The sequence below is a fragment of the Diplotaxodon limnothrissa genome, linkage group LG18, assembly GCF_057381915.1.
Source record: "Diplotaxodon limnothrissa isolate DT_005_m linkage group LG18, D_limnothrissa_male_GT1.1, whole genome shotgun sequence".
NCBI classification, from domain to species: Eukaryota; Metazoa; Chordata; class Actinopteri; order Cichliformes; family Cichlidae; genus Diplotaxodon; species Diplotaxodon limnothrissa.
In genome coordinates this window covers 2,147,835-2,173,341 of record NC_140613.1, presented here as the reverse complement: position 1 = coordinate 2,173,341, position 25,507 = coordinate 2,147,835, and the positions used below count along the sequence as shown (strand labels likewise).

The window sequence follows — 25,507 nt, the reverse complement described above, 5'->3', positions numbered from 1 at the left end:
CATATATACATACAGATATAACATCTGTGTTTAGTGTAAAGCTGCTGCTGGGATTTTATTTCTAACACCGAGCAGTTGGGACTTCTGCACCCTGCGGGGAAAAGAGCGGAACCAAAGTCCGACAGTATCACCGTCGGAACCTCAGAGTGTGACATCTGCCGGATGTAAACAATGAAAGCGTTAGCATCTAGCGTTAGCTCGAAGACCTGAGAACTAAAAACAGGAAAATGTTTCCGTGTTTGTATCTCTGATGGAATATTTCAGCTGTTGAAGTAGAAATGTCCTCTCCTGAGTGTGCGACAGAGTTTAAGAAGGAGAGGATAACGGAAACCGCAGAGGGAGAGCTGGATGAGCGCAGACTGCTGGACATCACCTGGAAACCCGACATAAAGCCGCACAGCACAGGTGAGTCTCACATGAAGCTGACTCATTCTCATCACAGCTCTGCGTTGGATTAAAGTCCAGGAAAACAGATACAAATGCCATGAGCTCATCTCACAGAGGTGACGACACTGTCAGGGGAAAGTGATGTCAGCTGGACAAAGACAGCCGTGACAGCATTAATGTTTTTAGCAGTCTGTCTGATGTCATTCATTGTTGTTTGTCTGTGTGACGCGTGTTTATGTTTGCTTCAGTCAGGATCTGTTCAGTCAGAGAAACAGTCCCTGTGAGCCGGAACTTAAATTTCAGCTCTGCGGCTTTATTCGTTTATTATTGTTTATTATTACTGTCCGCGTACACATGCGCAGTCAGAGGTCGATGGAGCGGAACAGGAACACGTGATGTTTTCATACAGCATGGAAATGTTATTGGAAGGAGGAGGCGGGTTACAAAGCAGCTTGCAGAGAAAGCAGCAAACCTTTACCATTGAAAGGCTTCAGTTCTGGCTCGTTGCAGCTGAAGTCATCACATGTTTAGAACAGTTTCTGCTCAACCATCTCGCTGCCTTAAAAACGTTTGATACGAAGTTTGAACACCGAAAATAATTACTGGAAAATCTTTATTTTTGGTTTTGTTTTGTTTTTCCACCCACTGTCAGGCCCTTTGTCCACACAAACATGAATATTCCACTGGTGTGGTTCACAGCCAAGTGTGAAGCCACGTCGCTCAGGTCGCGGCTCTCGGCGTGCAGCGCCCTCTCCTGGTCAGGGAGCCACAGCATTTTCTCAATCGAGACCTGCTCTATTTTATTTTGCTTCTTTGTTTTTTCTGTGTAACTGAAATCTGTTCTTTTGTCTAATTTTGAGACATTTAGCTTTGTCGTATTTTTTCCAGTTATTACTGTTACTCGTTGCCTTCTACAACAAAGACATTTTCCATCGTTTATTCGAAGTGTTAGTACATAAAATAAGAAATTGCTTTTATAATTATTTTAGATTAATTTATTACATTTTTAAAAATATTGTTGTGCCTCCAGACGTCTCACAGCAGCATGTCTGTAAGGAGGAGGAGGAGGTTCTCCCTGAGCAGCAGCTCTGTGACCAGGAGAGGAGCTCCAGTGTGGGCCAGGAGGAACCAGAAGCTCCACAGATTAAAGAGGAACAGGAGGAACTGTGCAGCAGTCAGCAGGGAGAGCAGCTGGGATTGGAGGAGGAGACAGATACCTTCACACTGGTTTTGGAAAAAAATACCATGCAGTGTGAGGGAGACATCAGACATCAGTGCAGACCGTTGGATGTCATCTGGAAACCTGAAATCAAGTTACACAGAATAGGTGTGTGAAGCTGAGGTGGTCCTAATGAAGCGAGTGTGTCTTACATGTGTAGGAGCACAGGGTGAGGAGTACGAACTAAGGCTACGTCCACACGGCAGGTCTTAATGCTCAATTCCGATTTTTAAATCAAATCTGATTTTTCTGTCTGCTTGTTCAAACTACAAATAAAATGCGACAGCAAACGCGCTCTAGTGTGAACGCTCAAAGCAGCCGCATGCGCAAAAGAAGACGTCACACACAACGCGCTCTGTTTACACCCAGAGTAAACAGTATTGTTTGACTGATGGCCCTTAATATTACGTTTCCCAATTTTGCTTTAAGTTATAAAGTTATTTTATTATTTACATTTGGCCTAATAATGATCCTTATTGCTGTTTCAGAGGAGCGCTGCTTCAAAGGATAGCTGCAGATTTCTGTCACAATCTGCAGATTATACAGAACAAAGAAAATGTTCACGTTTCTCCAACGTTGTCTTCCCAACAGTTTCACTGGATGGACAGGAAGTGTTCACGATGTCTTCTCCGGCGCTGATAATCGGCGTCTGTCTTGTGTCAGTGACGTAAAAAAGACGGATTTAATGCGACGTGACCATCAAACAGCAGTCGCTTTCTAAAACATCAGATATGTCTCGGCTTCAGTAGCACATACGAAAGTGACCCAGATCGGATTTGAAAATATCGGATTTGCGCCGTTCACGCTGTCAAAGCGTGATCAGATATGGGTCGCACAGGGTCAGAAAAGTTGGAATTGATGCGCTTTCGCCTGCAGTGTGAACGTAGCCTTAGAGTAGACCCTCCTAGCACATATAAGACACACGGCTACAAGCAGAGAGTGGACAAGATTTTAGCTTTTTTAAACCCAATATCAGTTTTGCTTAGTCAATCAAAAAAGTCTTGTTTCAAATCTCTAGAAAACTTTATTCAGGAAAAATCAAAAGTTTAAATATAATATTTTTACTTTAACAATTTCCTTTTGATTTGATTTTGATTTGATTTTGATTTACGTGCATTTGCACAGTAATCTGACTTTAGCACACATCACAGCTCCACGTCCTGAAAGCTGCTTCACTTATTTCTCCACAAATGAACATTTTACTGTGAAAGTCTGCCTGCTGACGGGGATCTGATGTTATCAGTTTGTGGTTTGGTCCCTTTGGCTCTGACAGAGCCGCGTTACTGTGAGATGCTTCTTCTGCCTCATAAACAACAGATTCTATCACGACAGTGAAAAAAATGTGTGATGATGATTTTATGACAACATAGAAAATTCATTTCTATCCTTACTGATGATCTGAGTCAAAGCAGGAATCAACTGTCACAAAGTGCCAGCAGCATCATTACAGTGTAACAATGGTGACACAGCTTTATCTGCAGTGATGCAGCACAATATCAGCAGAGGCTGTTTTCAATGGAAATATTTAAGTAAAAGTATAAAATAAGTGCATAAAGCTTCAGTTTCACAGTAACTAAAGTACCTTAACCTTTGTGACTCCACAGAGCTTCACTGTTGTCACACAATCAAACTGAAACTGATTTTCCAAGCAGATGTTGGGTCGAGCGAGCGCTCCAGCGACGCTCGGTGGAGCCGCTTCTTGCTGCTCTCTGCGGCATGTCTGCGCTTGTGGCCGATGTTGGGAAGGGAAGACAGGGAATGTAAATACAGGATGATATGTCTGTGTCACTGATATAATAATAATAATAATAATAATGGATACTTTATTGATCCCCATGGGGAAATTACTTGTTTTTCTCTGCATTTGACCCATTCACTCAGTGAAGCAGTGGGCAGCCCACTAAGCAGGCGCCCGGGGAGCAGTGTGTAGGGACGGTACCTTGCTCAGGGGTACCTCAGGGTAGCCGTTAAGTGGATTCGAACCGCCGACCTTCCGATCATGGGGCGACCACTTTACCTACTGAGCTATCCCTGCCCCCCTGGTGACAGTTATGACACCAAAACCTGTACCGATATTATTTAATGGTGCAGGCAAAGCTGCGTCGGCCTGTTCTAATAACAGACCTCAGTGTGAGGAGCTGAGACAGGACAAAGTAACCAGACTGTAAATAACAGGAAACACTTTCACATTAAAAATAAATAAGCCAGTGATGGAAACACGCGTTCTATGTTTTTAGCCTAATGTTTGGGTCTCTGTACACTGAGGTGTCCAGTTTATCAGTACGTGCATCAGCAGACAGCTGAAGCCAGCGTCTCACTGCGCTAACAGCTGGCTCAAGTTAGCGCGTCTCTGATTTTAACGTTAATGAACAGATAAATGTTTTTATGATGTTACAAAACTCCTCAGGAAGTTGCAAGGAAGAATGATTCAAGGAGGTTAAATTAGGGCAAAACAAAATATTTTTATTAATACCTGGAAAAAAGACCCTAAACTACTCCATGTACAAAAGGGCTCTCCTCACCCTGAGCTGAAAGACTCTGTCAGCCTTCAGCAGCTGTTTCTCAGGTGCATCCAAATAATCTGACATTTCATCTCTAATCACAATTAGATTCTAGAATATTTTTACTTTTCCTGTAATCACACTACAAACCTTTCTGTGTCCCTCCAGACGTCCCACAGCAGCACGTCTGTAAAGAGGAGGAGGAGGAGGTTCTCCCTGAGCAGCAGCTCTGTGACCAGGAGAGGAGCTCCAGTGTGGAGCAGGAGGAACCAGAACCTCCACAGATTAAAGAGGAGCAGGAGGAACAGTGCAGCAGTCAGCAGGGAGAGCAGCTGGGACTGAAGGAGGAGACGGATACCTTCATGGTGACTCTTACTTACGGTGAAAGCGACCACAGTGAATCAGAACCAATCAGTGAGCAGCTCCTCTCTCACAGCTCTCAAGAAACTGAGAGCCGAGATCGGGAAGGGAGCGGGAATGTTGAGTCAGGAAAGAGTATCAAGCTAAGAGGGAAGAAACAGTTCAGAAACAGAGGTCACACTGATGTGGATAACTGCAACACTGTTGCAGGTAAAAAGCCAGTAAAATGCGCTTTCTGCGGAAAGGTTTTCAAACACAAGTCGCAGATGGAGCGACATCACAGGATCCACACGGGCGAGAGGCCGTACTCCTGCACAACGTGTGGGAAAGGGTTCAGCCAAAGCAGCAATCTGACCGTCCACATGAGAACGCACACCGGCGAGAAGCCGTACTCCTGCGAAACCTGCGGGAAACATTTCACCTGCAGCTACAGTTTGTTGGTCCACATGAGAATCCACACAGGTGAGAAGCCGTATTCCTGCGAGGCGTGCGGGAAGCATTTCAACAGTAGCTTCAACCTCAAAGTCCACACGAACACCCACGCGGGCGAGAGGCCGTATTCCTGCAAACTGTGCGAGAAAACCTTCAGTCAGCCGAGTAACCTGAACGTCCACATGAGAACTCACACAGGTGAGAAGCCGTGCCTTTGCAACACCTGTGGGAAAAGATTCACAGACTTATCGGCGCTGAAAAACCACATGACCGTCCACACAGGGGAGAAACTTTATACCTGCCAAACCTGTGGGAAAAGTCTCAGCTCTAGGAAAGGCCTGATGGTCCACATAAGAACCCACACAGGTGAGAGGCCGTATGTCTGCAACACCTGCGGGAAAAGGTTTACCGAACTGACGGCGCTGAAGAAGCACGTGATGATCCACACGGGCGAGAAGCCGTACATCTGTAACACCTGTGGAAAAGGTTTCATCCAGAACATCCATTTGCTGTATCACATGCGGACACACACAGGTGAGAAGCCTTACTCCTGCAGCACCTGCGAGAAACGATTTAAAGACCCATCCAAGCTGAAAATTCACACAAGGACTCACAGAGGTCGGAAACAAAGCCCGGAAGCACCTGTGGGGGAGAATTACCCGGCAGACCAGGCCCGATAAACGTCTGGATTTAAACATCTGTTTGTGATGTGTGAGCTCGCCGTCACACAGAGAGCATCGGAAACTGTACAGCAGGCGTGTGTGAGATATCCCACAGTAAGGCTGCTGTGAGCCTCTGTTATTCTGTTACCTGTGTTTATTCCACTGTTTAGGTTATTTTGCTGTGTACTGTAGCTTTGCCTGTTAGGAGTCACCACATTTCAGTCTCCGTCACCTGCATGTTCTTGGCTCCTCCCACCTGACAGGCCCACCTTTAACATTGTTGGGGTCGTTACTCCAAAAATCCAGTATGCTGTCTGCACGTCCTCGCTTATTTAAAAGTCCCTGAAGAAAGTCGCACTTTACATCATTGCTGCATTACTTAGAGACACCTGTGGTGCAAGCAGCGCTGTATCTGTATGTGATACCACACCTCCAGTTTCTCCACAGAGACACATTTCAGCTCCTGTCTCCGTCCATCAGCGCGCTCGGAGCAAACGGCCCACCTGCTGCTGACGTGACACCGCTGCTGCTCACTAATCTTCACTCTTCTTTCCCAGAACTTCTTCTGTGGTCACCTTTATTCCTTGGTGCTTCCTGCGGCTCTGCTCCATGTCATCAATATGCTTTATAAGTTTATTAGATCTCACCACAGCGTGCGGCCTGCAGTGAACGCTCAGTGCTTAGAAGCCGTGGCATTCATGCAGAACGTCTTCATGTTTCCTGGGAACGTTTAAAATTTGAAGGTTTTTATAAGAGACTTGTTTCAGTGTTTGAGATCAGTGCATGACTTTAGCTGCGAGGAGTAAATGTCTGAATGTTTAATTCAAATATACAATTTAAACATTTTATTAAACTATTAAACTGTTTGGTGCAAGTGAAGTAATGTTTGTCGCTATAGTTACAGCATTCTCCTCCCTCCACACGGAGCAAAATTAACGAGTTGTGTTTGAGAAAAAAAACTTTTAATCAGGAGCAGGTTCGACCATGACTGTAGAAAACATGGACGACGCGACAGCTCCCCAGAAATGAAGCCAAAACGTCTCTATCGCCCCCTGGTGTCTGGCTGCAGTATAGGTCATAAACCCCGCCTCCTCCATGTTAGCGGATGGGACTGGGGTCAGACTAAAATAGATTAATTCCCCTTAGATAATTTTTTTTCCAAAGATTCTTTCTTTTGTTTTCAATAGTTCTCATCACGCTGATTGATGTCCGAGGGGTCTCCTTTCCCATGAGTTTGATTCTAATTCCTACCGCCATTGTGTTAAATTGGGGTGAAACATCATCATAGCAGCTTTGACTGGCAGCTGCAGTCACGGAGAAACTTGCGTATCTCTGTTCGCGAATAGCAGATAGAGCGTAGGCTCTGCGAGGAGGGCCAGAGTTTACGCTACGAAAACACGACCCAGTGTTTTAACCTGACAGCCTGAGGTGTTCTTCAGTAAACTGGACTACCCGACAGAAGGACCCGAGGCCCTGCTGCACCTTTTCGGTAAGTTAAACGTGTTTGTAAGCTAATGCGTAACTACTGTCCTTAGCTCGGTCCTGAGACCTAGCTAGCTAAGATGAGCACTCGGCTGTCAGGGTTCGTTTAGCTAATCTGTGCAGGTGAATGAATTTACCCTGACTAAAGAAATCAAGCTGCTCAGTCACTAATTATCATTACTATACTTTTATTACAAGTATTATACTGTAAAAGCAACAGGCTGCATCCTGCTACAGATCCTGTGCAGAGCTGAATATTAAATATGTGCAAACAACAGCATGTTTTCAGTCTCTTGCCACATCTGTAAAGACAGTAACAATTTTTTAAAAGCTTGTACTTCAGTAGCTCCTCATTACTCAGGAACTATGGATTAAAGTACTGTAGTGTACTGTAATACTGAAAAAATGTAAGAGAAGAGCTTCAGATCCTGAGTGTGTGAGGACAGAAGAATCAGCTTTATTTCAATTTTGAGGGATAAAATTTATATCTGAGTTGGATGGTTCTGTTGTCTTTGTGATTACAGGAGCTGCCCTCAGATTCAGACCTCAGCACCACCCAGTGACAGCAGACAGATCATCCAACATGTTCACGTGTTAACTGCAAAATGAACTGATGGAAACAGTACAAAGGTTAAAGTACCACACTGTTTTATTGATAAAGTTAAAGACAAAAAAACAAAAGGATTACTCACCCCTGTAACTGTGTCACTATATATCAGCATTAACAGGACCTCAGTTTGGTGTTTCAGAGAGCTGCTGATCTCAGACCTGCACAGCTTCTGTTTTAAACACTTCATGTACTCAGCTGCATGAAGAGCACGTTTGAGTTTCTCTGACACAATTAAATAAAACCTGATGAAGGTCAAAGGTCGTCACTTGTATGTTGAACTACAAACTTGTGATCTGGAATTCTTTCAGTGTTTTGCAGATAGTGTGTTATTTACCATAAAGTGATTCAGAGAGGATCATGTGTTTTTAAATATATAACTTTCTACAGGACTGAATATAATATCTTTATGTAAAAGTCCGGAGCCTCTGGGGAGTATCTGAGTATTTATAACATTACACAAACCAAAGGTCCCCATCACAGTGTTCATGAATCTATGAATCATGTATCTATGAAGCGCCTTGAGGCGACTTATGTTGTGATTTGGCGCTATATGAATAAAATTGAATTGAATTGAATGAAATGCTGGGTTTATCCATTTCGTGGGGCGGGCCTACGGAGGAGTGCTGAAGATTTCCCTGTGAGGGAGCTGCTGGTGAAGATCAGCAGCAGCCGTTCTTCTCTGCGTGAGTAGCTTAATGTTGTTCGTGTGTAATTTACGTTGAGTAGGCTAACCACGTTATTACATTAATGCATGTAAGGTGAACTAGCAAACACCGTGGTAGTTACATGCAGCTGTCTTCTTCTTTGATGGCAGATACTCCCTTCACCCTGCCCAAAAAGGCTAAAATGACCAAAGAAGAAGAGGGAAACAGCTAAACATGAGAGCTCTCATGTTTAACACACACTTTATCCATAAACAGAGGTTTTTGGATAAAGTGTGTGGTTTTTTTTCCATTGTTTAAGCACTGCTTCCAGCCAAGAGTGATGCCATATATCCCCTATAGCTGCAGAAAAGGCTAACATTGTTATCTTTTTACAAAAAAACCAGCTGAACATGAGAGGTTTTTGGACCAATTTTGTGTTCTCCATTCTTTAAGCACCGGTTTGAGCACCGTTTAAGCACCGGCACCGTTTCAAAAGTACCGGTTTGGTACTGGTATCGGATAAAACCTAAACGATACCCATCCCTAGTAAAAACCAAGGAGGAACCTACCCGGGGGATTAATAAAGTTTTATTTTATCTAATTTACTCTAATAACTTTAATCTCAGCCAAACCGGTTTACTCACGAATAAATAAAACACTGAAAAAAGCCCAACAATAACATTTTTAGGTTGTCTAAGTGACTTATATATTACGTTTAACCTGAGTAGCGAAAGTCCACGGTGATCTGAAAATGATGTGCCGGGAGTTGTGCCGTTCTCGAGCTCTCGGCTCGCTATCGAGCTGGTGGGTAACAGACGTCTCCGAAAACGTCAAAGCACTTATGCAAATATGCGAAATCTTGATAAACCGAGCAGATATTTCAAGTTTACACGCCCACGTTCTCGCCTGAAAATATGTTAAAAGTTTATTTTGTTACCCAGAAAGATTAGTATGAGTAATTTTAAAACTTAGTAGAGGCCGCCATTGCTGGAAACTGGAGTTTGGCTGGGCTGCGCTATGAATTCTGGGATATGGTGGGCCACGAAGGACACACCCGACCCATCCTTCAAATTTGGGGAAAAGGAGGACGCATTTGTCGGCTGCATTCGGAGGAATGCAGCCTTTGGCACGTCGCTGTGACGTAATCTGTCTACAAATGCGTCCTCAGGAGGACGCAGCCCATGAATTTGGACACGAGCTTTTGGCTTCATTTTTGCACAATGGGAGGAGGCGGTGTCGCGTCGTCCATCTTTTATACAGTCATTGGTCCCGACTTTAGAAGGACGTCGTCATCCAGCGAACACAAAGGTCAAACCTGCTGCTTAGTGCGCCCCCCTGTGGTCTGATGAGTGACGCTGAAACCTTTGATTAGTTAACTGCTGTGTGGACGCTCCCACTCAGGACTTGATGATGACATGAGAGACAGACGCATCATTCTTAAAAATGTAAAAAGTTTATTTTGCCAACACAGACATCATTTCAAACACTTAATGCCATACAGTCCCTGAAACGGCAGCGCTAACATACAAAGCAAAACAAGAAGCTCAAAGTTTCCAGTCAGCCGGCCCAAAGTAAAGTCCTCCTCGGTTTCCCTCGTACCTCATCCTCCTCATCATCATCATCACAGTGGTTCTTTGGTTGGCCGATACCCGCTCTCAGCCCCTCCCCTCCCCCCGACAGTTTTGTGTTAGAGGATTTCAAACCTCAACAATGTTTCAGTCTAAGCTTAACAAATGAAAGATAAATTGAGCTGAGTGTAAAGAACATACATGAAACCACAGAGAACTATTTGAAACGGTGTGTTTGGTTAAACCAGGGGACCAAATGAGGAATTAAAGCTTTTCCACCAAAGAAACTTCAACGTACCATCAAATAATTAGAACTACTCAGCACAGTCATAAAAGAAGAAAACGAGAACACCGAAAAGGCCTCAGATTTACCATCAGGCTGAAACATCTCAGCTCGATGAAACTCTTCTGTAATGTTTGAGATGGCTAAACCAGTTTTGGCTGTGACGTTTTGCACCGCTGACCTCACCTCACTGCAGACATCAACAAACTACATTTCATTAAAGTTAAGAAATAAAAGTGTGAGTTGTGCAGAGCAGGACTCCACACACGGCCGTGGTGATGGGTTGGTTTTCCTGCCTGTTGGTTTGGTTTGATAAAGATTTTGGAAACAACAGCAGCAGCGGTTCAAGACCCTAAAAACATACTAATGCTCATTTTATAAATGTGAGGGGGAAAAACATTCTCAGAAGAGGACAATAAAATCTGCCTCTCCAGGAGTTTCAGATGGTTTCCATAATGTTTGGATCTTGTTCCGCTGGTGTGAGAGGACTGGTGGAGAAAATAGATCCTCAAAATAACCACAGAGGGTTTTTTTTTTCTTTGAGGAACGACAGCCGAGGAGTTCGATCAGATAAAAGCTGTCTTGGGTTCTTAAAAAAATTGTGATGGAAAAGAGGCCAAAGTGGTGATTGAACCACCAAAACACTTAAACAGATGGACGCTGACTGATCTGTGCTGCTTTGAAGGCGACCGACTCGCATTCACGTCACTGAGCGTTACAGACGACCTGCTGAGCGCTCGCTCCGCAGGCTTGGAGATTTTAGTCGTGTGGTCGACTTTTTTAAGCCCTCTGACATCAAACTGCTGCGACCTCACTTTTGATTGTTTCTGTTTTATGAATGAGACCCAATCAGCTGCAGGCAGACCTCCAGGTTTTCCATGCGTCTGAAATTTTACCCACATGGCTGTCCATCATCATCATCATCGCCACTGGTGAACTTTCCTGTTTACTTCTGTTTCCTGCATTTACAACGTGAAGTCTAAAAGGCCAGAGTGACACTCTGTTCACTGGCTTTTCTTACTTTCCTAGCTTCTTTGTAAACTTTGCTAATGACAGAGGTGTGGATGCGACATCATCATCAGGATGCTTTTAGGCTGGAACAAACACCTCCACCAGAGGGCGCCGATATGTTTTCTGCATGTGTGACTTTCTGTAAATTTGCAATAACCAGCAAAAGAGATTTAAGACATTAAGTCAGCTGTACTACTGCTAATGCCCACCAGGTGGCCTGTAAACCACACATGACGTGAATGCGAGTCGAGTTCATATTTAACCAATTGTTCTTGGTTTATGTCCTTTTTTCCCTTTTTTTAAAAAAAATTCTTAACAACAAAAACAGCTTTTTTTCAAAATGACAGTTTAAAACAATAATCACAGAAATATTAGATAAAGGTTTGTTCAGTAGTTCTTTTGAAATTCGGACCAAACACTGTGACCTCCCTGCAGCCTTCCAGTTTCATGTCGGGTTAATTTTGCTGCAGCATGTTTTTGATCTGCTTGGAGGTAGTCTCATCGTTCAGATGTTTGGTCGTGTACCTGCAGGGGTGAAAGGGTGGAGCTCGTTTAAAGCCTGTTTGGCTGTGCTGGTGGTTTTGATGTGTTTGTGCGGCGAGTACACACCTGAGAGCGTTCAGTAAACCCTCCACGCTGCTGGGCGGCTGCTCCTTCAGCACTCGGATGCACCCTTTCATCTGAAAAGCACCAAAAACCAAACGTTGATTGATCCCTGCAGACACAGGCTGAGGTTTCATGCTCAGCAGATTCGTGGGAAACGACAACGGGGGTGATTTTCTTAAACTGTGAGGAGATCATTGCAGAAGTGTGCAGGGTTATTTGTAAAATTTTAAAAAGTTATGTGTGCTAACTTACATCTATATTGGAGGTCTTAACGAAGGCTCCAGCTGGGTGAACGTGGTCGTACAGGATGATGACGCCGACCATCACGCGGAGGCAGAATAACACGGTCTCCTCGCTCGCAAAGCGACTGCGATACTCCCTGCGCACAAACACACACAGTCATGAATCTGCTTCATGACAGAGAAACGGTGATCGTGGTGTGTTCAGGGACACGTCAGGACTTACGGTGTGTCCAGCATCACTTTACACACGCTGGCCATCGTGCTCAGGCAGTCTGTCGTGTTTTCGATCGGCACCTCCGGATGCTGAGCGACAAAAATCAGAATCAGTTTATCAAACTGTGTTTTCACAGTCGGTGCTGAGGCTGCCCTCTGCTGGTGGGTTATAAAAACAAAAACCAGCATACAGTTCTGTGTATTAAAAAAACTGCAAATAAAATAGTCCTGAAGTACACAGACTGAATCTCATACTGAGCCTCTGCAGCTTTATTCTTCTGTTTTAGCTCAGCCTTTAAGCCAGCTTTCACCTGATTGGCCGGCTGCTTGAACTGTTGTAGGTGGGTGGAGGCCTCAGTATGCACTCTCACCATATGACATCATGCAGATGAACTGTGTTGGGAGCAGTTTGCAGCTCGTACACAGACCTCGTTATTAGAGACTGAGATCATGTGTAATGTGAGCATCCAGGAACAGGAGACTCAGACAGGAAGTAGAGAAAAGTTCCCTCAGGTAACATTTCAGGGCGGTACTGAAGGATGTAAAAAACCTCCAGCAGTGAAGACATAGAAACCCTGAATCAGAAGTGAAAGTGTGCAGGAACTTACATCTGAGACAAACTTCGACGTGGCGTCGCTTAGCGTCTTCAGCATCGGCGTGGCGCTGGCGTAAAACAGAGACATCCGATTGGCCAGCTCGTTGTTGACTTCACTGCCTGCTTCAGACTGAAAAAGTGGCAGTTTGTAAGTTTATAAAGTGAATTTAAATCAATGTAGACGTGAGATTTGTAAGTTTGCAGAGACCTGTGAGGTGAAGCTTCTGTTCTCTGAGACATTTACAGCCTGGGCTGCAGCCATCTTTTATATACAGGCCGTCATTTTACAGCATTCATGTGGTTTTTTATTCTCGTTCAATCATTGCGACATATTTTAGATTTTCAGATGCATTTTGGAGCTGTTTGCTTACAGACAGGTTGTTGATTCGCATGCGGCTGATGGTGCGACGGTAGTAGCTGAAGTCATTCTGGATGGCGGGGTTGGTCATCTGGAGCAATCAGAAAAGGAGATGAAGAACATGAAGAGGAGGATGAGCAGTGAATAACAGAGACGAAGAGCAGAGGAGGAGGAGGGGGAGCGGACCTTGAGCTCGTCGAAGCGTAGCGTGAAGTGCAGGATGTGGGCGAACTGCCGGGCCAGAGCCTGCTTCTGCTCCAGGTGCTGAGTGGGAGTGGAGCTGGAGCTGGTGAGGACGTCCAGGAGACACTGCAGGCTGGTCTCTGTGGGACGCGGTAGAAAGCACCTCTTTGATCAGGCCGAACAGTGTGAACGTTAGCTGCTAACATCCCTGAAACGTTTCTGCATCTGTGTGTGTGTGTGTGCGTGTGTGCGTGAGTGTGTGGTTATGAAACCAAATACATACAGAGGAGCAGCACAAACAGAAAAAGGTTATTAAAAAAGGTTATGCTTCTTCCTGCTCCTTTTGAACATTATTAGTTTGTTTTGTTTGTAATATTCAAACGTGCTGAAGCTGAAGCAGCCGTCTGTGGTTCTTACCGAGCTTCTGGGAGAACTCATAGAAGGTTTTGAGTTTTATAACCAGAGGAACGACAGCAGACCAGGCCTTCTCCTGCACGCCCTCCACACTGGGATTCTGGATCGCCTGCACACACACACACACACACACACACACACTGTTGTTATTATTCTTTCCTGCACGTTTCTCTGCTTTTTCACGTTGGCTGTGACCCAATCAGCTGCTTCCTGTGTCACTGTTTGACAGGGAGCGGCTGTTTGCTGCAGTGATCGCCCTCTGGTGGACGGCTCTCGCCACTTCCTGCTGACGGCGTTTACATTTACGGCTCAGCGAGTGAAAAGCACGCTCGCACTGAAACATTTGTTCCTGTTTTCTCTCGGATCGCTGACAGCACAGTCTGGCTCATGAACGCAGAAACATTTTTCTTAATCATTACCTGAAATTACTCCGCGGCTTCCTTTGTGTGGTTTTCATTCCTTTTACTTTTTAAACTTTCACTCTCATACTACAGACAGTTTTACAAAGATGTAAACAATAAAAACTGAACCTCCTGAAGCGGCGTCTTCTCATTGCTTTGTTTATGACTGTTTCCTGAATCTGATCAAATTACGTTGATGTTTGTGGTCGCTTTCAACATGTGACCTGTACAGATCAATCTGCTTTATCAGAGGAAAGTCGAACTCAGAGTAGAGACCTCATCTTCCTCATAATCATCATATTTATAACTTGTATTCTCATAATTCAAATATCACAGATTCTCGGGCAGATCTGTGTCTGCCATCATCAAAGTTTGCTTTTATTGGTCCTCCTCACACTGAAACATCTTTACACAGATCTGCATTTATCGACCTCTGTGACTCGTCACTGCATCCACCCTGTAAACAGTCGACTATCAAGGATGAAAATACCAAACTAAGACTGTTCACGATCTTTTTCCTGCTGGAAAGTTAAAGAGCTCCAGCAGAGGGTGCGTTTACGTCCCGACGTCAGCAACTTTTATTTTGGAACTTTGTTCATGGAAGACTGGATCTGATAAAAATCTCAAACCCAGACTGCAGCCCGAGTTTGTTTTTCCTCCTCTGTTGAAGCTTCGGTGACGAGAAACAAAAAGCTGGCGTGTCCACGGTGGCGTGAGGAACCGGAGCGCTCGAAGAGCGACCCGTACAGGCCAGCGGCGAAGCCGTAAACGCTTCATGGAGTCTGCACGCAGATTATTTTGGATGCATGTGAGATCACGGCGATATCCACAGGAAGTGGAAATCACACCAAATCTAAAAAGAGGTTTTGATGCCTGTGTGCTCCGAGCTCTCGCTCTTTCACCTGATATGCTTTTGCATCACGTTTCTTCTCACTGCTGGAAGTGAGAAATCTTTTTTCCTGCACGATAACAGGAAGAACACTGACGCCGTTTCCTGTGACATCACTCTCACGCACAGCGCTGTAATCATAACGGCCCGCGCACACGCATGTCTTCGTCTGTGTGCTCAGTCTCACCTGTCGTATCTCCTCTCCTGCCCCTTTGTACGACTGCAGGTCCTCCAGGATGACCTGAGCCTCCGTCAGTACCTGGTTCACCTTCTCCCACACGTCCGTCTCCGACTGTGAGGGCTGAGCGTCTGAAACACAAGATCAGGGTCAAAGGTCGAACTGTCTCAGGTGGACAGCTTATTTGAATGTTTCCTGACGTCACAGATCTGCACATGTGCGTCAGACTGTGGCGTTTAACCTGTTTACTAACCCAACCCGTTAACAAGAACTCGTTAATAAGATTTTTATGTGTAAAAACATGTAATAGGAACATTTTTGTTGAACTTTGGCCTGAAAACAAAAAGCAGCACGTTGTTAATGTTGGTGACCACAAACCCAGACGGGGCAGTGAAACGCTGCATCAGCAACAACGAGCTTTGATTCTGAAACACAGTCACACAAATCACTGAGCTTTTCTACACAGTCTGAATCCTTTCACTGAAGCCCCCCCACACCCACACCCACCCACCCGGTGACATAAAGAAACTCGAAAGCTTCATGTTGACAAAGACTTTCTGTATTTACTGTTTACTAAGTGAAAGGTGAGCTTAAAGAAAAGGTCTGAACAGCCTGACGTGAACACAGGTCTGTGTGTGTGTGTGTGTGTGTGTGTGTGTGTGTGTGTGTGTGTGTGTGTGTGTGTGTGTGTGTGTGTCTCACTCTCAAAGTCCAGGAAGAAGTTTCCACCGTTGTTGTCGATGTCTCTGGTTAATACCTTGATCAGGTTCCCCATGCTGTAAAAACAATCACGGCGTCAGCGAACAGATTCGGAGCTGCACACGTGCGATTCACAGAGATGCAGCCGTGCTGCAGCATGATGAAACATTCAAACCGACACACTGAAGTATTCAAACACAACGACACAGGTATCGATGCATCACTGAGATTCTTTTCAAACCAGCGCACAGCTCAGTCTGTAACATGCTGGTAAGATCTTTAGCTTCATTTTCCATTTGGTGGCAAAGGAAGAAGAAGAGGTCAAAGCTACTGGATGCTGTGCTTCAAAAGTAAGTTTAAGAGTCCTACACCCTTTAACGTGAAACACTGACGATACCTGATCCAAGCCAGGATATTGGTTCATGTTTCACATTTCCACCTGTGGTTTTTCTGTGTTTGCAGGCCTGCGTTTCCTCAGTGCGTCGAGAGTTTCACGTTCTGTCTCTCAGACTCGGAGAGGAGCCCTCCGAACTCTGTCACACCCAATCTGGGATGAATCAGAGCTTCCATTATGAAACTGCTGGAGTTCTGGTGCAGCGTGTCCCTACCAGCTTGGCTTTATTTCACAGTTTTGTAATTTATGGGGTGTTCCACAATATCTGTCAGAGCTTATGAAACCTCCAGTGTGGGGTAAGTAGAAAACTTAAGCACTGTTCAGCGGCTTTACCTGGAAACATAAACAGAAACCCTCCCGGCGTCTGAGAACTGACCCTTTAAATGGATCAGAGCTGCCTGAGTCACCAGATCAACACCAAACACAGAATGTGAGCACAGATTTAACAGTGTGAGATCAGGATTTCTTCACGTCTCTTAGATGTAGTGAGACTTTTAATTGCTTGGAAGAAACACCGGCAGAGAGCAGTGGGTGCATCTTCACCTGTTATCAGAGCTATCAGCTGGATGCTGCTACAGCCGCAGCCTTTACATGCAGCACTGAATAAGAAGACAGAACAGGATACGCGCGTTTCACGGTCAGAATAAAGACACAATGTGTTCGCACAATCGAAACTACTCACTGTGCGCACACTCACTGTAACAGAGGTGAAAACACTGATTTCACAGTGAAAATTCAGCCTCACACATTAAACACTGATGTTCAGCAGACAGAGACGAGTCACAGAGGAAAACATGGCCGAACAAAAAGACGGTTAAATAAAGAAATGCAATTAAACCAGGAAACTGGTGAACCACTTCAGGTTGGGGTTAGCTAGAATTTTAGCCACATGCTAACCCTAAACCAAGAAAATAGAGCTGGTTATTCTTCAGATGAAGAGTCAAACAGACACTTTGGCCTCTGATGTCAGATTCCCACTTGGTAGTATGGAGGGGTGAATGTGAACGTAGCCATAAACCTATACCTGGTGGATGCTAACAGGTCTGTGCTAAAAGGAGCAGCTATGAAGATTAGCATCGATGCAAACATTCAGCAAAAGATCACTCTGGATGTTTGAGTCCACCAGGACTGAAGTCTGAGTCCGGAACAACGATCTTTATCCAGAAGAAGAAGAACACATGGCCCGACCTCAGTTCAGTTCAGTTTTATTTATACAAATACCAAATCACAACAACAGTCGCATCAAGGAGCTTTATACTGTAAGCTAGACCCTACACTAATAACTACAGAGAAAAACCCAACAATCATATGACCCCCTATGAGCAGCACTTTGGCGACAGTGGGAAGGACAAACTCCCTTTTAACAGGAAGAAACCTCCGGCAGAACCAGGCTCAGGGAGGGGCGGGGCCATCTGCTGTGACCAGTTGGGGCAGGGCCGGTGTCCTGCAGGTTTTAGATCTCACCCTGGGTCAACACACCTGAATCACATGATTAGCTCGTTACCAGGCCTCTGGAGAACTTCAGGACTTGTTGAGGAGCTAATTTAGCCGTTTAAATCAGCTGTGTTGGATCAAGGACATCTAAAACCTGCAGGGACACCGGCCCTCGAGGCCTGGAGTTGCCCACTCCTGGGTTGGGCTGAGAGAAGGAAGACAGGATAAAGACCTCAACATCACGGAGCCAGTCTGGATTACTTAAAGCACAGGTGTCGAACTCCAGGCCTCGAGGGCCGGTGTCCTGCAGGTTTTAGATGTGGCCTTGATCCAACACAGCTGATTTAAATGCCTCCTCAACATGTCTTGAAGTTCTCCAGAGGCCTGGTAATGAACTAATCATTTGATTCAGGTGTGTTGACCCAGGATGAGCTCTAAACCCTGCAGGACACCGGCCCTTGAGGCCTGGAGTTCGACACCCCTGACTTAAAGAGACACAAGGTCAGCCATAAACTGTATATAAAAGATGCCCATGCCCACTGTGATTGACTGATTTCAGAGTCCATGACATTAACAGTAATCAGCAGGTATCTGTGCGATGCACACGTGCAGTCTATGGATGCAGCCTGCTAACCAAGCTAGTTCACCTTAGCTTGACCCTCTCGTCCAAATATGGATACTCGGGGCTTCATTAAAACCACAGCAGCAGACAAAACATCACCGCTAAGGCTTCAAAATGTGAACTCCAACCAACAATGTGTAACGCCGGCCACATCCATCCTTTATTTACAGTCTCTCACTGAGACACAAGCTAACGTGGAGTGAAATCAGTTTTTACTCCACTGCTGCTGTTTAAAAAGAAGGACGTCACTTTGTTTGTTCACTATACATCAGTCAGAGACTCTGGGACACATTTTCTGTAATTTCAGTGTTTTTAACCGTCTCACATGTCTGACAGGCCCAGCTGACAGGCAGCATTCATGCTGAGCATTCAGATTTACTGCTGCTGATGTCACACCACATGTGAAACAAGCTGCAGGTTTTGGTTCTCTGTTCAGATGAACGACATCTGATGTTCTTGTCCAGGAGCGACAGCCTCACTGGCTGCTGGAGTTTTTAGTTTGAGTATCTGCAGAGCTGCTGCACGATTTCACTGCTGTTCCTAATAAAGTGTCTGGTGAGTGCATGTCTCCATTAGGTGGAAGTGGAACCTAAATTCTACCTGAGAGGAAACACAACAAACGGACAGTGAGTGACACAGAGTGGGTTTTACTGGAGAAACGGTGCGTTTGTGTGAAATCTGCTGCAGAGGAAACTGAAGCTTTCTGTCAGACTTTAAGTTTCAGCTGCAAACCAATTCAAACTGAAAGAAAACGTTTGCTTGCGTTGCGTTTGTGGGCTGCAAGCTGAACTGGAAGCAGCGCCTGCTTGTTGAAAACAGTCAAAAGAGGAAGTGATGAAGTCTCTGAAAGTTTGGCCTAAATTTAAAAACAGAGGAAGTAACGCAGACCGAGCAGCTCGGGTCAGGTAAGAAAGACACTGGGTGAAAATAAGAAGTCCAAGCTGCACCGATAACACATACCCAAACCAAAACATCTATTCTGAGTTCGACAGAAAACCTCTTAATGTTTCATCAAGCTCACATTTAGCTGCAGAGGAAGTTTCCACAGCGCTCACATGAAACTCTGAGCATTTACGTGAACTGCTCCTCTAATCCTTGGCGATTTCCTCTTTATCTGCGGCACAGCTTCAGTCGCTTAAAGCCTGCCCGTGTGCAAAGTTCAAGTTCATTTCAGCACATTCTTGTAAACTTTCTCTGCAATCACCTCTTATTATAACACCTTTGAAGCCGTCTCCTGATCTACAAGTGTGACGGAGCACAAAGCAGCCGACACAGGAGAAAAACCTCACCTACACTGATGTGCTAAACCTCACATTCTCACTGAAGTCTTTCTGCAGAGTCCCAGCTGGTAAATGTACTGATCTGCTGACAGATAGACCAGAATAATACACGTGATACATTTATAAAAGTCTTTTCTTTATTTATCCTCAATCTGAGTCTGCTGCTCTGTTAATCTCTGAGAATATTCACAAGCTGTAAAGATATCCTCGATCATGTGTCGTGCTGTGCAGAAATAAATGAGATGTCAGAGTGTGAAGCTGCTTCTCTCTGCTTGGTGTCAAACTAAAGTTCCTCTTATGCTGAATGAACTGCGGCGGGTATCAGTGATTAAGTTGAATATAAAAACCAGTCAGACGTCCTGTTTTACTTCTTTAAAGTGCTAATAACGGAGTTTTCTGTTCGGTGTTTGGTCAGTTGGGAGCTAAGTGGGTGTTTAAAGCAGCTGAGCTAAAATTAACAAATCTTCCCCTCCATTAATAACTAACCCGCTGAAATGTGATGTTGTTTTAAGGAACATGTGGTTTGCAGAAAATTCTTTATGAGGAACCGTTCATCCCGACAGTTTGAAGCAGATTCGTTAGAAATGAGTGTGCGCTTCATTTTCCCCGCCAGGTCTTTACTTCAGACTCAGAGCAGGAAACTGAGCCTGTGATGTGGGGGAAACATCACTTTCTTTCAACCAACCACCAGCGCAGACGAGTCGCCGCCCAAACAAGCTGGACAGGGCGTGCCTACTGCAAGTACTGTATATAAAAGATGGAGGGCGGCGTTCTGAGTGTTGCATCCAACCAAATCTGATTAAGATCCTACACTCAGCAACACCGAAGCTCAGACTTGGTATTCTCTCAGTGCATTAACCTCACTGCAGTTACATTAGTGGTCAGATAATCTCACTAAAGCCTCCCACAACACAAACACAGTCCAGCAGTGAAGTTCAGGAACTCGGGTCAGCTGAGGTGAAGCTAAGTTTTGGTATCAGGCGGAAAAGTTTTAACATGAGAGTCTCACTGCTGGAGCCTCCAGTGGGCATTAGAGGAATTGCGGCACGTGGCACAGAAGAACCAGTCAACAAAAACAAAACTTGACATTAAGACGTTCCAAACTGACACGTTTCACAAAATTAGCAGCTTGACCCTGATGTAGACTTTGGTAATCCTGCACAGGTTTCAGGCTCCAAGTCTGTTTGGAGCAGGTGAATAAAGCTAACACGGGGCCAAAACAGCTCAAACTCTGAGAGAAACCTTTTCAGAGCATGTGGATGTGAACCACAAACAGCGAGACTGCCGGATGTTAGAGGATGGAGGAGTTATACAAGGATGGAGGCACAGAGGCTGTTTGTGCTGATGTGAGGACAGTCTGAGGCTCTGGTTTGGCCTGAGGTACCAAAAACACTCTTTTACAGATTTTACACATTTACCATCAGAGAAAAGCATCAAACCCTTGAATCCTGACATTCAACGAGTTAAACTGAGAAAATGTTTTTCTCCTGAAAGCTTCACGACTAATTTACACTGTGCTGATAGTACCACTGTACTCGAGTATATCACTGCCTGCATTTATCTGTCAGTTACTGTTTGCCAGCACGAAGCTCTGCCACCATCAGTCCGTGCAGCAGCCACACCGAGCTGTGATCACCTGTCGGTGACTCTCAGCTGACATGAAACACAGGAGAGCAGAAATATTCAGGCAGAAGAGAACGAAATGACGACGACTCAAATGTCGAAGCATTTGCAATAAAACGCATCTGAGGTCTCAAAGTTCAGCGTCGCTGTGCACCAACTTATTTTTGCTTGGTGGTGATTCTAATTATACTTAAGTGAAACAGCTCGAACTTCCTCCAAACTCTGCTGATGTGCACATAAACCAGATTGTTCTGGTTAAAAATGTAGTTGTTTGTGTTTGCTGCGTGAGATGTTCCTCCCTGCTGGAGATTTGATCCAACATTCACTGTGAGATGGCTTCATTTAAAACGACTCAGAAAACATCATCTTACCCGCTTAAAGCAGCCGAGTTACACCAGTTGGTTTATTCAGTGTGCAGAACTGAAGTGACGTTAAAAGATATCCCAAAATAAAAGAGCTCGGCTTCAGACTACTCTAGGTCGGCACATTTTATTTCAAAATGTGCCGACCTGTGAGTTACGTCGACTTAATGTAGAGAACAACGGCTAAAGAGCTCTGAGTTAAAGACTTTACACTAAATAAAGGCCGAGTTTGTGTCTCCTCCCAGGATCGAGCGGGACATCAGTCCGTGAGGTGAAGGTGTTAACCGCTGGACCGCAGAGGCACGACAAGTCATACAAATCATGTCTAAATATTAGACACTGGTATCAACTAATGCACTTCACATCACCTAAAACCAAACACTGAGAAGTTGGCTTTACTTAAAACATCAGTAATGTCAGCGTCATTGAGTCATAGTTACTTATATTTACTTAAGTACTTAAGGGTCGAAAGTTACATCTGCTTAATATAGAATCAGTTAATATGACTTTCGTTTTTACAGCTAACGAAGAAACTCAAACACTGAATACAAGTAAACCTCAAACGTTTGTATATTTTAAGTTTAAAGCAGTTTATTAAACTTTATTTCAGGACATTTTCTAATAAAATAAACTCACTGCCTCAAAAACTGACTTAAGCTCACTTTTAGAGGTGCGAGTTAAACTAGCAGGTTAGTAAATTTAGGAGAACACAAGTTGAAGCTCATCAGCCGGGACACTTTACACAGATAAGAGAGTTTATATCGTTTCATAATCTGCAGCTGGTGTTTTGGTGAAGATCAGTGGATTGAACGTGTCTGCTGTTTGATGGTTGTCAGGTTTTACGCCCGTGTTTGATAAATGAAGCTCAAACACAGCTTTAAACAGTAAGAGTTTAACTGGATTCCATCAGGATCCATAAACAGTGATGTGCAGCTGACACGGAGCTGCTGTGCAGTAAACACGGAGTCGGCCATGATGATGCTGACAGTTTCACTCATCAGTGCGCGCTTCTCCTTTCTCCTCCGCACTTTCAGCGGAGACTCTGCTCCTCTTTCAGGGAGTCTCAGAGCTGTGAGCCCGCTTCAGGAGCTTCGTCTGCTGCGTCAAACTGTGATCACAGAGCTCCTCGCGCCGCCCGACAGTCGGGCTGACCGGAAGCAGCGCGTGCCAGCGGCTCCGGCTCTGTCTGCGTAAAAACGCGTAACCGAGCGGCTCGTTCCCCGCGGCACACACACGCCGCTTCGCCCGGAGCGCCACGGAGCTCCAGATTGGCGCTGAGGCGCATTTGAGCCGTGATCCGCGGACAGAGGCGCTGCGGCTGCAGGAAGAGGAACTTTTTACCCTGCGGAGTTTTTCTCGGAGTCTGCAGATTGCAGGACCTGACATGTCTGATCTGAGACCAGGATCCACCCAGAGCACTGGTCGCCCCCCTCCTCCCTGCAAATCCACCACCACCCTCCCTCTCCCCACAACACGGCCCCCCTCTGCCCTCCTCACCTTCACTGATAGCTGATCGATAGCTGCGGATCGATGCCGTGCGTCCGGGCTCCGGTGTGTCCGCGGTGGTCCAGGTGTCTCCCGGCGGTCCGCCTTCTCTACATGCTGCGCGAGTGTGAACCCGGAAAACAACCGCGCGGCACTCCGTTAACTATAAAAGGAGTGATTTCCTCAGGAGGAACTGAGCGAGCAGCCAATCAGCGAGCCGTGACGGCAGCAACTGCAGCTGCAACCTCACGGTCGACCGACGGAGGCAACCCGAGCTCCGGTGCAACTAAAACACAAAAGCAGAGCCTCGAGGCACGAGTCTGCGCACTGCTGCAGTCTCACAAACACCAGGCATCACCAGAAAGTAGCTCCACGGGTTTTATATCACAACCATCGTCACGGAGACGTCACAGCAGAGTTATAACAACTCCAGGCTGTCCGAAGAAATCATAAAAACATCGTTTCCGTCAGTCAGCCGCGTGTTTGTGTCTCTGCTGCGCACACGAAACACTCTGCATCCATCACTCCACAAAACTTATAAAACACACAGTAACTAGACTCGTTTATGGCATCATGTGTTTTAATCTCTGTGCTCTGATTGGTAAATTCTTGGTCAGTATTTTATTATTTTATTCTATTTTATCTTATTTTATTCTATTGTTTTTCTTCATCTTTGCTGCTCTCAACTTTGAAATGTCCACTTCCCACGCGTGGGACTAATAAAGGTTTATCTTGTCTCAATAAGAAGTCTCATTTACAATATCACAGCTGTCCTGAATATAAGCAGGCAGCAAGACGCTGATGCTGAAATCTGTCCACAAATTTCGACTGACTGTTCGGTGTGTTTGAATCTTTAATGTGTGTTCATAGCCTGACCACGGATCCACCAATCAGAGCATAAACAGATGAAACGTAAGAAAGAACACGTTACAGAAAGTCTAGAGGAACTATATAAGCTATAAGTTCACAGCGTGGAGGTCTTGGTTGGTGGTGTCTGTGTGGCCTGTTCCCCTCCCACACTGCAGAGACGTGCTTGTTAGCTCAGCTGGTGAGCTGTGCAGGGTGTAGCTCGCCTTCTGCCTGTGACAGCTGGGATGGACTGATGGACGCTACATGTCAAAAAGCTCCACAAGAATCTAAGTTCATCTTTAAATAGCACAACAAGGCACCGTGGGCGGTGTGGTGAAGCAACTTTTTCATAATATTCCATAAACTATATTTGAAAACTATTCACTTGGTATGTTTTTGCAAATCAAAAGTTTGCATTTTTAATCATTTTCAACTGTAACGTCCGTTTTCTTTTCTTAACCACGATTCCAGTTCCAGGGTCACGATTAGCTGGAGCCTCATAGGCTGACAGCTGGGTAACACCTGGATGCTCATTTTCACCTAAATATCATATAACCACATGCTGTGTCACATGATCCACTTTAAATGACTCTCTTTGCTTTGTGTCTCATTTAGTTTTATCCTAATTTAAACCTCATCCTCCTCTCAGTCGTCTGTAGCCTCTGCAGGACTTTACACTCATTCTCCTTAAACAGCAGACATTTTGCACTGTAATGCAGAACAGTGACCACAGCTGACGGGCGATAAAGTGTCAGCACAGATGCCTTTTCTTTCAGTTTCACACAGTGACACAGAAATGTTCACACTTGTTGCCTTTTTAAAGTTTGGGGTGAGCTGGTGGACCCAGACTGAGAGGCAGAGGAGGAAGTTGCAAGCAAGAGGTGGCAGACGAGGAGGAAGAAGAGGAGCAGGATGAAGAAAAACACTGTTCGAACATGTTCTTGTTGATTAATGAGACTGAGTAGGGCAAAGAGTTCAACCCACTCAGATCCTCTGTGGTCACGATAATGAAGAAGAAAAATAGCTCATGAAAAGCAGAAAAAGCCGGAAGACTCAAGAGTGTCAATTCAGTTCTGTTCAGTTTAATTCAGCTTGATTGAATTTTATTTGTGTAACACCAAATCACAGCAGCAATTGCTTCAATGCACTTTATATTGTAAGTTAAGACCTTATAATAATAGAGAACAAGCCCCAGAGATCACATGACATCATATGAGCAAGAGTTTGGCAACAGTGGGAAGGAAAAAACCCTTTTAAAAGGAAGTAATCCCCAGCACAACACGGCTCAGGGAGGGGCGGTCATCTGCCATGACAGACATAATTCAGTACTTTGTATGTGAGGAGCAGGATTTTAAATTCTGGATTTAACAGGAAGCCAAAACAGGAGAAATCTGCTCTCTCTTTCTAGTCCCTGTCAGGACTCTTGCTGCAGCATTTTGGATTAGCTGAAGGCTTTTCAGTGAGTTTTTTGGACATCCTGATAATAATGAATTACAGTCGTCCAGCCTGGAAGTAATAAAT

At 45.0% G+C, this 25,507-nt stretch overlaps 2 protein-coding genes across 3 annotated transcripts; one reads left to right on the top strand and one right to left on the bottom strand.

The window, feature by feature from the left end:
• The first annotated feature begins 170 nt into the window (after positions 1–170).
• On the top strand, positions 171–6,156 carry LOC146612771 (uncharacterized). Of its 2 annotated transcripts, XM_085377410.1 has the most exons (3): positions 171–405; positions 1,418–1,714; positions 4,276–6,156. In XM_085377410.1, exons 1-3 carry the CDS (start codon positions 279–281, stop codon positions 5,577–5,579), a joined length of 1,728 nt encoding a protein of 575 aa, XP_085233536.1. In that variant the 5' UTR covers positions 171–278; the 3' UTR covers positions 5,580–6,156. The 2 variants fall into 2 exon arrangements, with proteins under 2 accessions (XP_085233536.1, XP_085233537.1); XM_085377411.1 differs by lacking the exon at positions 1,418–1,714.
• Positions 6,157–9,764: 3,608 nt separating this feature from the next.
• LOC146612770 (CYFIP-related Rac1 interactor B-like) lies at positions 9,765–23,263 on the bottom strand. The gene is made up of 11 exons (XM_085377494.1): positions 23,150–23,263; positions 15,941–16,014; positions 15,248–15,369; positions 13,774–13,879; positions 13,360–13,496; positions 13,187–13,264; positions 12,829–12,945; positions 12,231–12,310; positions 12,018–12,144; positions 11,769–11,839; positions 9,765–11,684 (listed from the first exon to the last, which is right to left on the bottom strand). The coding sequence occupies exons 2-11, from the start codon at positions 16,011–16,013 to the stop codon at positions 11,615–11,617; spliced, it is 981 nt and encodes a 326-aa protein (XP_085233620.1). The 5' UTR covers position 16,014; positions 23,150–23,263; the 3' UTR covers positions 9,765–11,614.
• Between the last annotated feature and the right edge of the window lie 2,244 nt (positions 23,264–25,507).

Bases quoted from the DNA above. Each gene is read 5' to 3' on its own strand.
- LOC146612771 (XM_085377410.1), top strand. From the start codon at position 279: ATGTCCTCTCCTGAGTGTGCGACAGAGTTTAAGAAGGAGAGGATAACG. The intron at 406-1,417 runs GTGAGTCTCACA...TTGTGCCTCCAG, and splicing joins CATAAAGCCGCACAGCACAG to ACGTCTCACAGCAGCATGTC. The intron at 1,715-4,275 runs GTGTGTGAAGCT...GTGTCCCTCCAG, and splicing joins AATCAAGTTACACAGAATAG to ACGTCCCACAGCAGCACGTC.
- LOC146612770 (XM_085377494.1), bottom strand. From the start codon at position 16,013: ATGGGGAACCTGATCAAGGTATTAACCAGAGACATCGACAACAACGGT. The intron at 12,946-13,186 runs GTAAGCAAACAG...CCACTTTTTCAG, and splicing joins TGCGAATCAACAACCTGTCT to TCTGAAGCAGGCAGTGAAGT. The intron at 12,145-12,230 runs GTAAGTCCTGAC...GTTTGTGCGCAG, and splicing joins AAAGTGATGCTGGACACACC to GGAGTATCGCAGTCGCTTTG.